At 37.6% G+C, this 12411-nt stretch overlaps 1 protein-coding gene across 9 annotated transcripts in view; it reads left to right on the top strand.

Annotated features, from left to right (window-relative positions):
- The window catches only part of FGD4 (FYVE, RhoGEF and PH domain containing 4), a 111194-nt gene that overhangs the window by 90227 nt on the left and 8556 nt on the right, over positions 1-12411 (top strand). For 8 of the 9 annotated variants that reach the window (XM_074582989.1, XM_074582998.1, XM_074583035.1 and 5 more), the window contains 7 exons: positions 544-633; positions 2671-2816; positions 7376-7532; positions 8699-8837; positions 9503-9561; positions 10149-10295; positions 11764-11936. In XM_074582989.1, the coding sequence (XP_074439090.1) occupies positions 544-633; positions 2671-2816; positions 7376-7532; positions 8699-8837; positions 9503-9561; positions 10149-10295; positions 11764-11936 (911 nt within the window). Of the gene's footprint in view, positions 1-212; positions 451-543; positions 634-2670; positions 2817-7375; positions 7533-8698; positions 8838-9502; positions 9562-10148; positions 10296-11763; positions 11937-12411 lie in introns of those variants that run through there. The other variant, XM_074583062.1, reaches the window with a different exon arrangement.

Genomic DNA, 12411 nt, shown 5'->3' with positions numbered 1-12411 from the left:
GTCCTCTAATTGCAGGCAACAATTAATCAGCGATGAGTGTGTTGATGAACATAAAACGTTTTGTACGGTATTTTTCAATAATTCTGTTGTGCAAAGAACAGGCAGTTCAGATAACTCTTGAAACGGGGGCGGGGGCGAACACCAACTAATCCCATCTGTTCCTTCTTACTCTGCAAATCAGTTCTTCCAGCTCCGAAAGGTCAGTTGTACTCGATTACCAGGATGTGAGCTGATCTGTTAAGTAGGGAGTTGGTGCTCTGGCAGAGATCCCTGTACAAACGGAGAAATACTAAATGTTTTAGGCTTTGAGTTTTACTCAGCAGTTTGATTTTTATCCTCCTCTAACTTTTGTATTTGTTGATTAAACTGCTGGAAAGTTTGTATTTTTCAAAATGGGGTGTCTATAACTAAATGCGAAGCCTGGATTTCAGTTGCTTTTGGGACTGTAAGGTAATCGCATGTTTTTTCAACTTTTTTTTTTTTTTTTTAGTATTAAATTATGTTTGCTCCAGTATCCTAAGATCTCTTCTTGTTTTCCTCCAGGAGACAGATGAACAGAAACGTCACAAAATTGCCAGTGAACTTCTGCAAACAGAAAAAGCCTACGTTAGCCGACTTGACCTCCTAGATGGGGTACATTTTTCTTGAATTGGTTTTTATTGTCTTGCCTTGAATTCACTTGAATGGCTATGCATAAGTGTGTATATAAGTTACATAAGAAGTGGTATGTTTTTTACATTTTGATGACTTTTCCAGTCGGTCATTTGCTCTTGCCACATAATTTTGCCTATGTTTCGATTTTTAAGAATGCTACATTTTTAAAAGTATTAGAATTTTGTGGATATTAATGCAATAAATTCCGTGTGTGATGTGACTGTAAGCAATAGTAGTACAAACCTCATCCTAGTAGCCCTTCCAACAAAGGGGAGGGATAATCTTATGCTCACTCATTTCTTGGCTTCTGGTGATGTGGACGAGGAGGGTATCAGTTTATGATACTGAAATTGCCTGCCCGCTAGAAAATTACTAAATCTTTCAAATTTGAGCCACCTGAAAAGCATTTTTCTTTAGTGCCAGAGAGCCTAGGAATATGCCCATTCTAAACTGTTATGCCCTATTTTCCTGCTATACATTTGGACTAAGACCTATTGAAGCGAACAGAAATGACTCTTGCAAGGAAAGGGTTCAATTCTGTAGAATCAAACTGATATTTCTAAAATGTGGAAGTCTGTAGCTCTTGAGTATTTTCCTTTTTAAACCTCGTTCACTTTCTCACATAACACCTATGCCCATTTTACCTGGATACCTATAGCTATGCATTGCCTTACTCCATGTTTAAATTTCTCAGGTCTAATGCATAAGTCTTGTAAAAACAGTTGATGAAAAGTAGTAAGTCTCAACTGATACAATAATTGTTCAGGCTGTTGGGGATCTAAATAATTGTCCCCATGAAAGTGGATTTACATAGCAAACCCATATTGGGATGGATGTGTGTTGTATTTTAAAAGACAAAGTAGTGCAGAAAAAAGAGCTTTGATTTAGGGAAGTTTAAAAATAAAAAGGGAAAATGTTTACTTCATAAGTTTTTCTGATGGGTAATGTACAATTATTTTCCTTGATGCGATCATAAGTGCATTACTTCTATGCCTGTTTTCCAAATATTAACTGGACAGAGTTCTGAAAATGAGTTTCAAGCACAGCTGCTCAACTGCTGCTAATGAGAGGAAAGCAGAAGACTGGGAAGGGACTGTTAGGTTTCTAAAATTGCTACAGAATTATGTAACCTTTATAGTCTTCAAAGTAACTTGTCAAAATTAACTACTGTCCTCTTGGAGACGCAGCAAAATGAGCATGTTTTGAAGTACATACGAAAGCGTATGGCTTTTTTTCTTTTAAGACACTTTTGCTGTCTCAGTTGGGATTAACAAAGTTTCTGTCTTCAGACTCTTTTCCCAAGCCCTTACCCAAACTTCTGAAGCCCTTTTTAGGCAGATGGAATCCGATGAAGCATGGGAGAGGGAGGTAGAGGAACCATAGCTCCCCGTAAGCACTGTTTTCTGTGATGTGCACGTATCTCTAGCCATTTTGTGGCTGCATCTAGTCAGGTAGAGCCCACTGATAGGGAAAGAATATATATCTTCTTAAAGAGACTATAGTAGTGTCCAATTAGAACTGGGGCACTTTTGTGCTTTAAATAGTATGTGGCAACCTTTCATAGCCTGCCAGCTACTTTGATTTCAAAAGGATAAGGGGATACAGCATGCGAGGAGAGTGGTTGGGCTAATGGTGATCAGACATCATGCTAATTGAAAAGAAAGCAAGAGTGGAAAATACGACTGGAAGACTGGGAAAGCTGAGATGATCTAGCTGTTAAAACAGACAGGATGCCTGGAGTCGATCCAAAATGGCACGACTTCAGTTTGGCTTCCCTTATGTCTGCTCTGCCTGCAGCGTTTTCCTGGCTTACTAGAAAAAAATGGGGCATAAGGGGAGGAGAAGCTTTTAACTTCTAGTGAGGGAAAGAAAGACAATAAATGAGTCTGTCGTTACCTGTCCATATTATTGAAACATTAATCTTGCCTCAGTTGCAGAAGAAGGGGTGGGTAGATCTTCATCCACCAATTAAAGATAATAGGCTGATAAGTTTGGGGTTCTTTTTCTGTATTGCAGGTTTTCTATTCCAGACTCCTTGAGGAAGCCAATAGAGGTTCATTTCCAGCTGAAGTGATTAACAAGATCTTTTCTAATATTTCATCAATAAATGCCTTCCACAGTAAATTCTTACTTCCAGAACTTGAGAAAAGAATGCAAGAATGGTAAGAGGCGATTCACTGATTAATATACCACTAAAACTGTATCTGTAGAAACTCTGTCACAGGGTTGAGGTAGGGAAGGTGCCTTCATAATTAAATGCTGCAGGCCCAGGAAGTACTGTGGGTAGGAGAACATCTGCTGTTCCACTCTTCATCAGGATCTGACTCAGTAGAGGACTTGCGTCGTTTGCTCAAAATAAAGGACATGTATCTCGCTGAAGCTAATGAAATTACTCATGATTAAATGCCTTGCTGAATTAGGGGTTCACACTGAAATTAGGTGCTACCTGGTGAATTCATTGCACAGAATACAAAATTGAGATAAATAACATATATATGTGTTGTGCTACCCTTGTAGCACAGTAACCTTTGTCTTTATTGCTTTCTGTAATAAGGTGGGATACGTTTTTCTATTTCTGTGTTATGGTTTTCTGTTTGAAATAAAAATGCATGTCAGGTGTATTTTGGGGCCATTTTCCCCCAACTTTTCTTGACCTCTGCAGCAAGCACGAATAGCTGAAGTGTAAATACGCTCTGTAATGATCGTGTGAAGATATTGTAGTATCTTTATCCTGCATGGTCTGTGGAATTCTGGAGTTATTAAAATATAGCCATGTATTTTTGGTTTCTTTAATATAATTGTCCAAAAAAAAAAAGTCCCAAACCATTGCTGCTTCCCTACCTTATTTGGGAAAAGGGATCACTTCATTAAAAAAAAAATAAAAATTACAAATACTGTTTCATCCAGTAGTTTCACCCAGTTGTTTAACCTCGGCACCTGTTTGGCTCCTGTATTCCATGTTATCTAGGGTTTATTCTGAGGAACTCAAGTGTTTGTCTATATATCATGTCCAGTTACACTTTCATAGAACTCCTTAATTGTCAAAAAATGACACTAAAAAATTGAGAAATAATGTATTTTTCTGACATACATGAAAATCTCAGATCACTCGGTGGTGCTTTACACAACAGACACATGTCTCCTGACTCTGTACGATGATTCCACTTTAAAATTATAACTCTTTAAAATGGAGTAGTTAACATGCACAAACATATGGTAGCCCTGTATAGTCGGTCTGTAATGCAAGAAAGTAAGTAAAATGTAAGCATCGGGAAATACAGGAAAGCTTACACTTATGTTCCTTGCAGAATGACCGTCTAAGGTAAACCTTCCCTTTTCTTCTAATCAATTGAAAAAAACCTGATAGGAAATACAAATGCCTGGATTAAAACAGAGTGCATATTCATGAGAAGTGTAGTTTAACTTACTGTGATGGTGTTTAAAAAGCAGCTTACACTGCATCATGACAGTGCTGTATATATTTGAAACAAAATTTGTGACAGACTCTTAAAACGTTGCTCTAGACACTTTATAGAGCACAGAAGATGGGTTGCACTACCTTACGCATTTCCAAAATGCTAAATCACTCACTCATATTGCATGTATAATTATATAGCTTCAAAGGTTGAAAAGTGTTTTGCACATGACTTTTGACTATTAGTGCAAAACTAATAAATTGCATCGTAAGGATATTATTTTTCCCACATTGCTTGGAAATGGCCTCTGTGCTCAGACAGCCTGTTTAATGTCCTTCAAACTTTATGTTTTGGGGAGGAGTTAGAAGAAAGTTGCAGTTGAAGAGAACAGTTTCTCATCATTGCTGAAAGAAAAATCTGGGATAATTTTCTCTCCCCATCACCAGTCTCTGAAACAACAGCTTGTGCCAGATAGAGTTCATTTTCCTCAGTAGTTCCCTTAATTGGACAGCAAAAATACTTAAATATGTTCTGTTGGTAGGTTTATACACTACTTCTATTATTCTTTAGCTTTCAATAAAAATAGCTGGATAAAAATTTCTGACACTTTCCCTGAGTTATGGTTTGTTTTGAAGACTTAAGGTAAAAATATATTTTTTTTTAAATTGGGAAAACAGATCAGAAATAGATTCTTCTTTCTTAGAAGAAAGGGCAGTGTGAACGTAAGCTTATAAAGTGGAAATGAAATTGTCTGGTAGCTGCATTTTGAATGAGTTGAGCAACAGCCGGAGCTGAATATCTCTTTTACAACATATGGCTTGAAGACACTGGCAACAGCCTTGTTGCAATATATTTCCCATGAAAAGAGCATAACAGTGATCCCACATCAAATATAATAGCCATCTATCTCTGCCTTTTGTACCCAAGGATGACCAATAGCAGATACTGGGGGAAGAATTTAAGAACAGCGTCTGATAGCCTCGGGAGTGTGTGTGCGTGGAGAAATTATTTCACTCTTTCAACGCAAAGTGTTGGAATCTGTGGCAATTACAGAGTTGACCTACTCATACGATTTGTTTTGCTTTGAAACTGCAACTTTCCGTTTTGTTGGATGCCTGTTAGTTTGAGTATTGGAAGAGAAAGCAATTGCTCCGTAGTCACTTTTACTGTGCTGTGATTTTACAGGCTTTCTGTAAGCTTTCTTGCAGCCATGACAGTTTTAAAGGAGATGCTACAAATCATGATTAGTAAGTCAGCTATTTCACGTTTGAGTTTTTAGAATGCAAATGTGAATACCCTTGTGGTCTGATAGCACAGAAGCATGAGGTGTTTCTGTACCTACTTTACAAAGTGAAGTCCTATTTCTTGACCCATATAACGATGCTGTCAGAGTTGTCTGGCGGTACTGCAGTGCTGATTTGGGTTCCATGGTAATAGTTCTCTTTCTGATCTGTGTATCCAAGAGAACAATAACTGTCCTAGAATGTGATGGCATTTAGTAGAATTTAATATTTTGGCTCATGGTGTGTAGTGTTTGAATATGAGATGAACTAGTCCATCAAGGGAGGGTGCTGCTCTCAGAAGCTGCAACTTCCTCTGTCCTTCCTCTTCTTCCAGAACTCTTTATGTGATGTGTACCTTGTCCTTCTTACCTAAAATGATGATGAATTCGTGTTTTTACAGCCTCGTAGTCTTTGGACGTATAGGAGCCTTGCATGAAAAGTAGTTATGAAATTTGTGAATCTTCAGAGAGAGTGAAATTGCAGTCCTCTGTGTAAATGAGCTGCTGTAGGTATCCAAGGAGCCGGCACAGCAAACTGTTCCTACTTCTCGGTTTATAAGAGTTTTAATATTTTCTTTTAATGTCTGTCTAGTATAGTTGTGAAGCAGTTAAGTAGAAATATTCTTTTTTTGTGCCAGTTTCTTTAGATACAAAGGATTGCCATAGTCTTTTATGCTTTAAGGGTTTTTTTAATTGCAAAATTTTATAATTACTTATCTGTTAAATTTATCAGGAAACTTTAATGCCTGTGGGGCTTTTCCTGGTGACCTTTAGAAATGTATTCACATTTTCTTCAGTTCTGTTGGAATCAGCATGATGTGTGTTTTATTTTCAGTTAAAAAATATGCTGCATTGCAGTAAAACGACAACCCGGGGAAAGAACATTCGGTGAATCAAAGGAGAGGGGGTTTTGTTTTAAATTGCTAGCTTGCCTTTGAAAGTGCGCGTCTGCTTGTGTGTAGCGTGCTTGAACAAATACATGAAGCTAATTAAGGGTGGAGAGCCTCGGTGATTTCAGAGACCAACTTCCCACCCTATCTTGTCCCCTTCTCCTGTTGCCAGGCCCAGCAGCAGCTCAGAGCTCTGCCAGGTCTTACACAGGTGCCTTCTGCCCCCCGGAGGCAGCTGGAGCTGGACCAGCCTTTGCCGGTCCTGGCAATATTCACTGTTCAAATAACTTTTCCCTTCTGCACAGCTTTTCTCTTGGAGAAATGGCGTGCTGGAGTAGGCTGCTGAAGTACTTGCAATAGATTGCTTCACTTTAGACCGCTGCCACAACACTGATTTCAGACTTTCAAAAATCCAGAGATAAAGAGTTTCTGAGTCTGTCCTTCAAAATGAAATGAAATGCGAAATGTGTTTTCTGTTCTAGTTCTCGGAGATGCATGTGTGCCATTCCGCTTTCTTTGCGGTGCGTCGAGAGTGCGGCTTCTCTCTGCTTCTCCATCAGCTTCTTTGCTGTTCTGGTTTATTTGAAAATGCTGTCAGTAATTGGGAAAGATGTAGGAAAGTTCTCACAGAAGACTGGAATCCAAGGGATTCTCTCTACCTCAGAGGTTTCCTTAGATAAATAAGGATTTTTAAAAGTTGTAAATAAATGTATTTATATAAGGCACAGAAGGGAAGCTGTACAGTAGGGATTTTATCCTCAAACAAAATCACATGTTAGATATTTAGAGGGTAAAGTATGGTAAAAAGAAGGTAACGGTAGTTTTAAGGAAAGGAACTGTAAATAAGATAAACGAGGCCACGTTTTGTAAATGAAACCTTTCAAGTTTTTCCTTACAGCTAGCTTTTCTTTCTTTAGTGCTCTGCATGACCTATAATGCTTATATGTCATTAAAGAAGATGCAAACACTCCTTCTATGTTAATTCTGGTCGGTTTTAATGGTTATGTCGGAACTCAGTATGAGGTGACCCCCAACAGAAGGTTTCTCTGTTAAACACTTGAAACTGTTTTGTGACCTTGTGTGACTTTTTTTCTTTCCTGTTTGCTCTGAGATTCCGCCCTCTTACTTTGCAGGACTACCACCCCCAGAATTGGAGATATTCTGCAAAAGTTAGCTCCTTTCCTCAAGATGTATGGAGAGTATGTGAAGAATTTTGATAACGCAATGGAATTGGTGAAAACGTGGACTGAACGGTCACCTCAATTCAAATTCATTATTCAAGACATTCAGGTAACGGGGAGAAAGATGTAGATCTCTGAGTAATACAAGCATATATAAAAATATGTAGGTTTGTGGGTGAAAAAAGGATTAAAGAGAAAAATTAAATACCAAATCCCTTAGAATTAAGGGTTGTTGCTCTTGTCTGCTTCACACCACATTCTGTTTCTTCTTCTTCCCTCATATGTGCGCAAATGTACACATTTCCTGTATATTTCCACACAAATCCTGACTTTCCGCTGCAAAATACCAAAGTATAAAGGTTGAAACCTGAGGAGACTAAAAATATATTACATTTTGTTGTAGATACTAGAAGTAAATGCTCTTTTAGGATGAAGTGACCTATCAGTGGAACTAGATCCTTGCACTGAATCCATAAGTATTGTGTTGGTTCGCACCAGTGCTGTTATGCAGAGCACTAGACTTTGGAAGTCAATATGTAATCCTAAATGCTGAGCCACAAAAGGTGAAGAAAGCTTCACAGTTAAGCAGTGCATCAGTCTTTTCAAAAGTGCATTTTGTGCCTTTTAGTGCTCCCTGTAGGTTTCTCTGTGAATTGGCAGGTACGTGTCTTTCAACTGCAGACTGAGCAGCTAGAAATAGGACAAGGTGGTTCTACTTAAATTTTACTGCTCTATAGGGTCTTGTGATTCTAAGCCAAGGAAGACAGTTATGTGTATTTTAATGTAATCTTTTAATTGCATCTAAGATCATGGAAAAGAGTATACATCTTAAAACACTGCTAAGGGGCTTTATATTATAAATGAAACTGAAAGAAAGCATTCCCTACTCAGATAAATAAAATATACCTTTGTAGCCCATTTAAGTGACTTTTTCTAACATGTGGTCACAAACTGTTCTTATTAATTCAGTAGTAATTCTCTTGTCTGAGGTATTACAAACCTAATTTAAAATACACTGGAGTTTGGGAGATTTTTTGGTAGGACTTTTATTTATGAATTGGATACTTACTGCTGAATACTTAGGAAAGTTTTTAAAATTATTTTTAGGAAAGAATTTCTAATTATTTGATTTGGTAAAGTAGTTCTTTCTTGCAGAAGGTCTATCATGCACGTTTCAAAATACATTATTTATGTTTCATCAAGCATATCTTTTATTTTACAATATCGTAATAACATTTTTGCCTGGTACATTGAAATATGTTTACAATTTTTTAGAAGGAAAAAGTGTGTGGAAATTTGACATTGCAACATCACATGCTAGAACCAGTACAACGCATTCCACGCTACGAGATGCTTCTAAAGGACTACCTAAGGAAATTGCCTCAGGATTCCTTAGACTGGAAAGATGCTGAAAGTAAATATCTTCTAGTCATTGAAATGGCTGAAATAAGATAGTTGTAAGAGGATACTGTAAATAAAAGATCTTTCAGGAAAAACGAAGTGAAGAAGTAAAGTTCCTCTGAAAAGAATAATAGAATGTCTTCAGTGGAGTTGTAGGATTCTTTGGAAAAAAAAAATCTGTTTGAATAGTAGATGAAGTTAATATAACAACTCTAAAGCCTTTAGTATTCTGCTCCTGGAGCACATAAGTTTTACTTTAGTTTTGGAGTAGCGCACAGGTTTTGATTTGTTTGCTTTGTGAATGATCAGGAGTTGTGGTGGTTTTTCTTTGGGTTTTTTTTGGTTGTTGTTGTTGGGGTTTTTTTTGTTTGTTTTTGTCAGCATTTTGGTTTGCTTTATGCACATTTGGAATGTAGGTCTCTTATTTGTAAAAAAAAAAAAAAAAAAAGGTGGAGTTAGACTCATTATTGTATTTCTAAGCTCCTGTAGTGAAAAAGAACAGCCCATTTTTAAACTTTCCTCTCTGTATTTACACAAGAACAGTTCAAGATATTTCCACGGATTGTTCAAAATTACTCGCCAGATAATTTTTCAAAATGCTTCATTTTTTCAATGTAATATATAAATATGTAAAAATGCAGCTTTTGGGTTTTACTTTTTTCTTTTTCTTCTGTCTAGAATCCCTGGAAATTATATCCACTGCAGCAAGTCACTCCAATAGCGCAATAAGAAAAATGGTAAATGATCCTCATTTTCCTGTTCTTTTTTTAATATATTGAGTATTTGGTGAAGCTAGGAGTGTGAATTGAAAATCTTCCCTAAAATGGCAAAAATGGATTTCCTGGGTCCAAGAGCTTTATACAGCTCCTGGGAATGATAGACAAAATTTGGCACTGTACCTAATTCTCTCTAACGGAAAATGGGACGGACTGGGCTCAAATAGCTGACACTACCCTGGCCTCTTAACCTTGTTCCATCTGTTTCTGATAGCGGAAAAATAATGTTTGTAAGGAATTAGTTACATATTGGGCTGGCATGATAGGTACTTAATTAAGTATGTGAGATATTTTGGACAACAAATAAGGCTGTACGTATAACTGCATTTTGAAAATTACCTTGGAGATAACATTTCTAAAAGTACTTGTTACTGTATAAACTAAGTTAATCAGTCTGTATGGCTGAGCATATGTACTGGGTATAATATATATGTTTTGCAAAGCTAACATTCTCCAGACTTACACAAGCTCCCATCATTTCACTTAAACATGCTTAAAGATCTGTGGTTTTAATTAATAAGTTTTATTGCTGTATTTTCACTGTGAAGGAGAATCTAAAGAAATTGTTAGAGATATATGAGATGCTGGGAGAAGAGGAAGACATTGTGAACCCTTCAAATGAACTGATAAAAGAAGGACAGATCCTTAAACTCGCTGCTCGCAATACATCTGCTCAAGAACGGTATCTTTTCCTAGTAAGTGTGGTGGCCTTGTGTTTGCAGGAGTGGCTGTGCACCTTTCTAGACTTGACCTACCAAAGAGAGAGGAGAATCCTCTTCTAGTTGATGTCAGTGCCTTTCCACTAGTGATACTAAAGCGTAAGAAAACACCATTTAGAACAGAATACGTGGCTTCAAATAAATGGAATCAATGTCCAACAACTCTGTTTTAAATAAGTGGCTGCTGATTATAAATGCAGGTCCTGGAGCATGAGTACTTTGACATTCTTATGAAACTGAAATGCTAAAGCTTAGGGTTTTAGTCCTGATCGATTGTGTGTGTTGGGGTCCCAGTAAGTCTCACGGTCCTGTGGGAGCTTGTTAATGGTGGCAGGTCATCCTCTTGTCAGGTGCCTGTGTCCTGTCTCGGAACTAACAAACTATAGCCACGCTCCCTTACAGCTTCCTTGGAAAAGGTTTGATGTAGTTCATGGCCCCCCATTCATTAAAAATTGCTAGTACATTTTTGCTTATGGGCCTCTGGCATTGCATGTCTTCTGGTTAATAAAGATAAGTAACAGGTTTTTGAGGCACAACTCCTGCTAATCTGTGCTTCAAACAAAAGGAGAAATTATTGAATAGTAAGACCTCAAATGGGGCTAGACAGCTGATGAAAATGATGTGCACTTCATGTGAGAAGGGACAAGTTCAAACGTGCTGTATCTGTGATACAGACTTGGCAATAGGCTCGACAGGATTTCTATGAAACAGGATTTAACTGAAGTGAGTTTCTCTTTTAAATAATTAATTTTGAGAAAAAAAGTGCGGGGAAAAAATGTGAGAAAATTAAACACTATAGATCTGATTTAGAAATTGTGCTTCTAGGCTGGAGCTTTAGATATTTAAACGTTATTTAAAGTTCTAATCTTTAATAAAGGAATATATCTTTGTCCTGCTCGTGTATTATTTTTCCTGTGATATTGAGGGTTTCAGTGAATAAAAACTGTAAGAAATGTTCTTCTGTCTCGCAGAAAAGACAAATAATGTCCTCAAATAATATTAGTTAGAGCTTCTACAAAACCGAGTGGGTTTGGTACAGGGTAAATATAATTATTTATATTTATATTATCTATCTTCAGTGTATTCACTGAAGAAAAGAGGAGTTCTTCTGCAGTTTAGAGTAGGTTTTGCAGAATTGGGGCATAAGAATGGGTTTTTCTAACAATATCCAGTCTGAGTATATTTGATGATAAATGCTATGAAGGCTGCTGCACATACAGAGCAATTATTCTTATATCCACTGAAGCTGTCCTTTAATCTTATCCCTAAACAAGTAAGAAAAATAAGTTGTCTTGCATTAGAGCTTTGGTCTTCTCGTATATCAACTAATCTGCTTTCTCACCCACTAAGTCTAACTTTGCGATATTGTTCAGCTCTCAGTAGAAACTGTGGCTGTATCTGTGTTTTTGTTAATGCAAAGCCACGTGTTTATTTTTTTCCCCAGTTTAACAATATGTTGCTCTACTGCGTCCCCAAATTCAGCCTGGTTGGATCAAAGTTCTCAGTTCGAACCAGAGTCGGCATAGATGGTATGAAGATTATAGAAACTCACAACGAAGAATATCCGCACACTTTTCAAGTGTCTGGAAAAGAGCGAACACTGGAGTTGCAGGCCAGGTAAGCGGTCTTTTTATCTAGCTTTTGGACGATTAAGTATATACACACAAAAGAGTGGACTAATAGATTTGGAGAAAGATGCAGTGGGCTTCGTCTTAATATCAGTGTTTTAGAATAGCCTAGGCTGCCAAAAATAATAAACTGTCAGTCCAAGAATCTCTTGGAGTAGAAGATGTATCCACAATGTATAGTGTATTGCCGTACTTTCCAGAAATACCTAAGATAGCTGTGAATGGGCTGGCTGGAAAACTGAAAGCAGTGTACCTAGCTGCTGCAAAGGCAATCTGTCCAAATGAAGCGTTTTGGGACGCTGAGCATTGTTAACTATGGGCAATGCTGGTGCCCTCCAGTACCTGAGCCACCTTGGCACAAATGAGTCTGTTCACCTCAGGGCATGTCCACACAACAAAACTCTCCAACCCTGGTGGGTTTACGTCCACAGAACATAGTTTTCTACAGTGGTAGATGGGCACCT

Source organism: Larus michahellis, chromosome 1 (genome assembly GCF_964199755.1).
Source record: "Larus michahellis chromosome 1, bLarMic1.1, whole genome shotgun sequence".
In the NCBI taxonomy this organism is placed as follows: Eukaryota; Metazoa; Chordata; class Aves; order Charadriiformes; family Laridae; genus Larus; species Larus michahellis.
The sequence above is the reverse complement of the archived record's forward strand: the minus strand, read 5'-3'. Positions and strand labels throughout refer to the sequence as shown.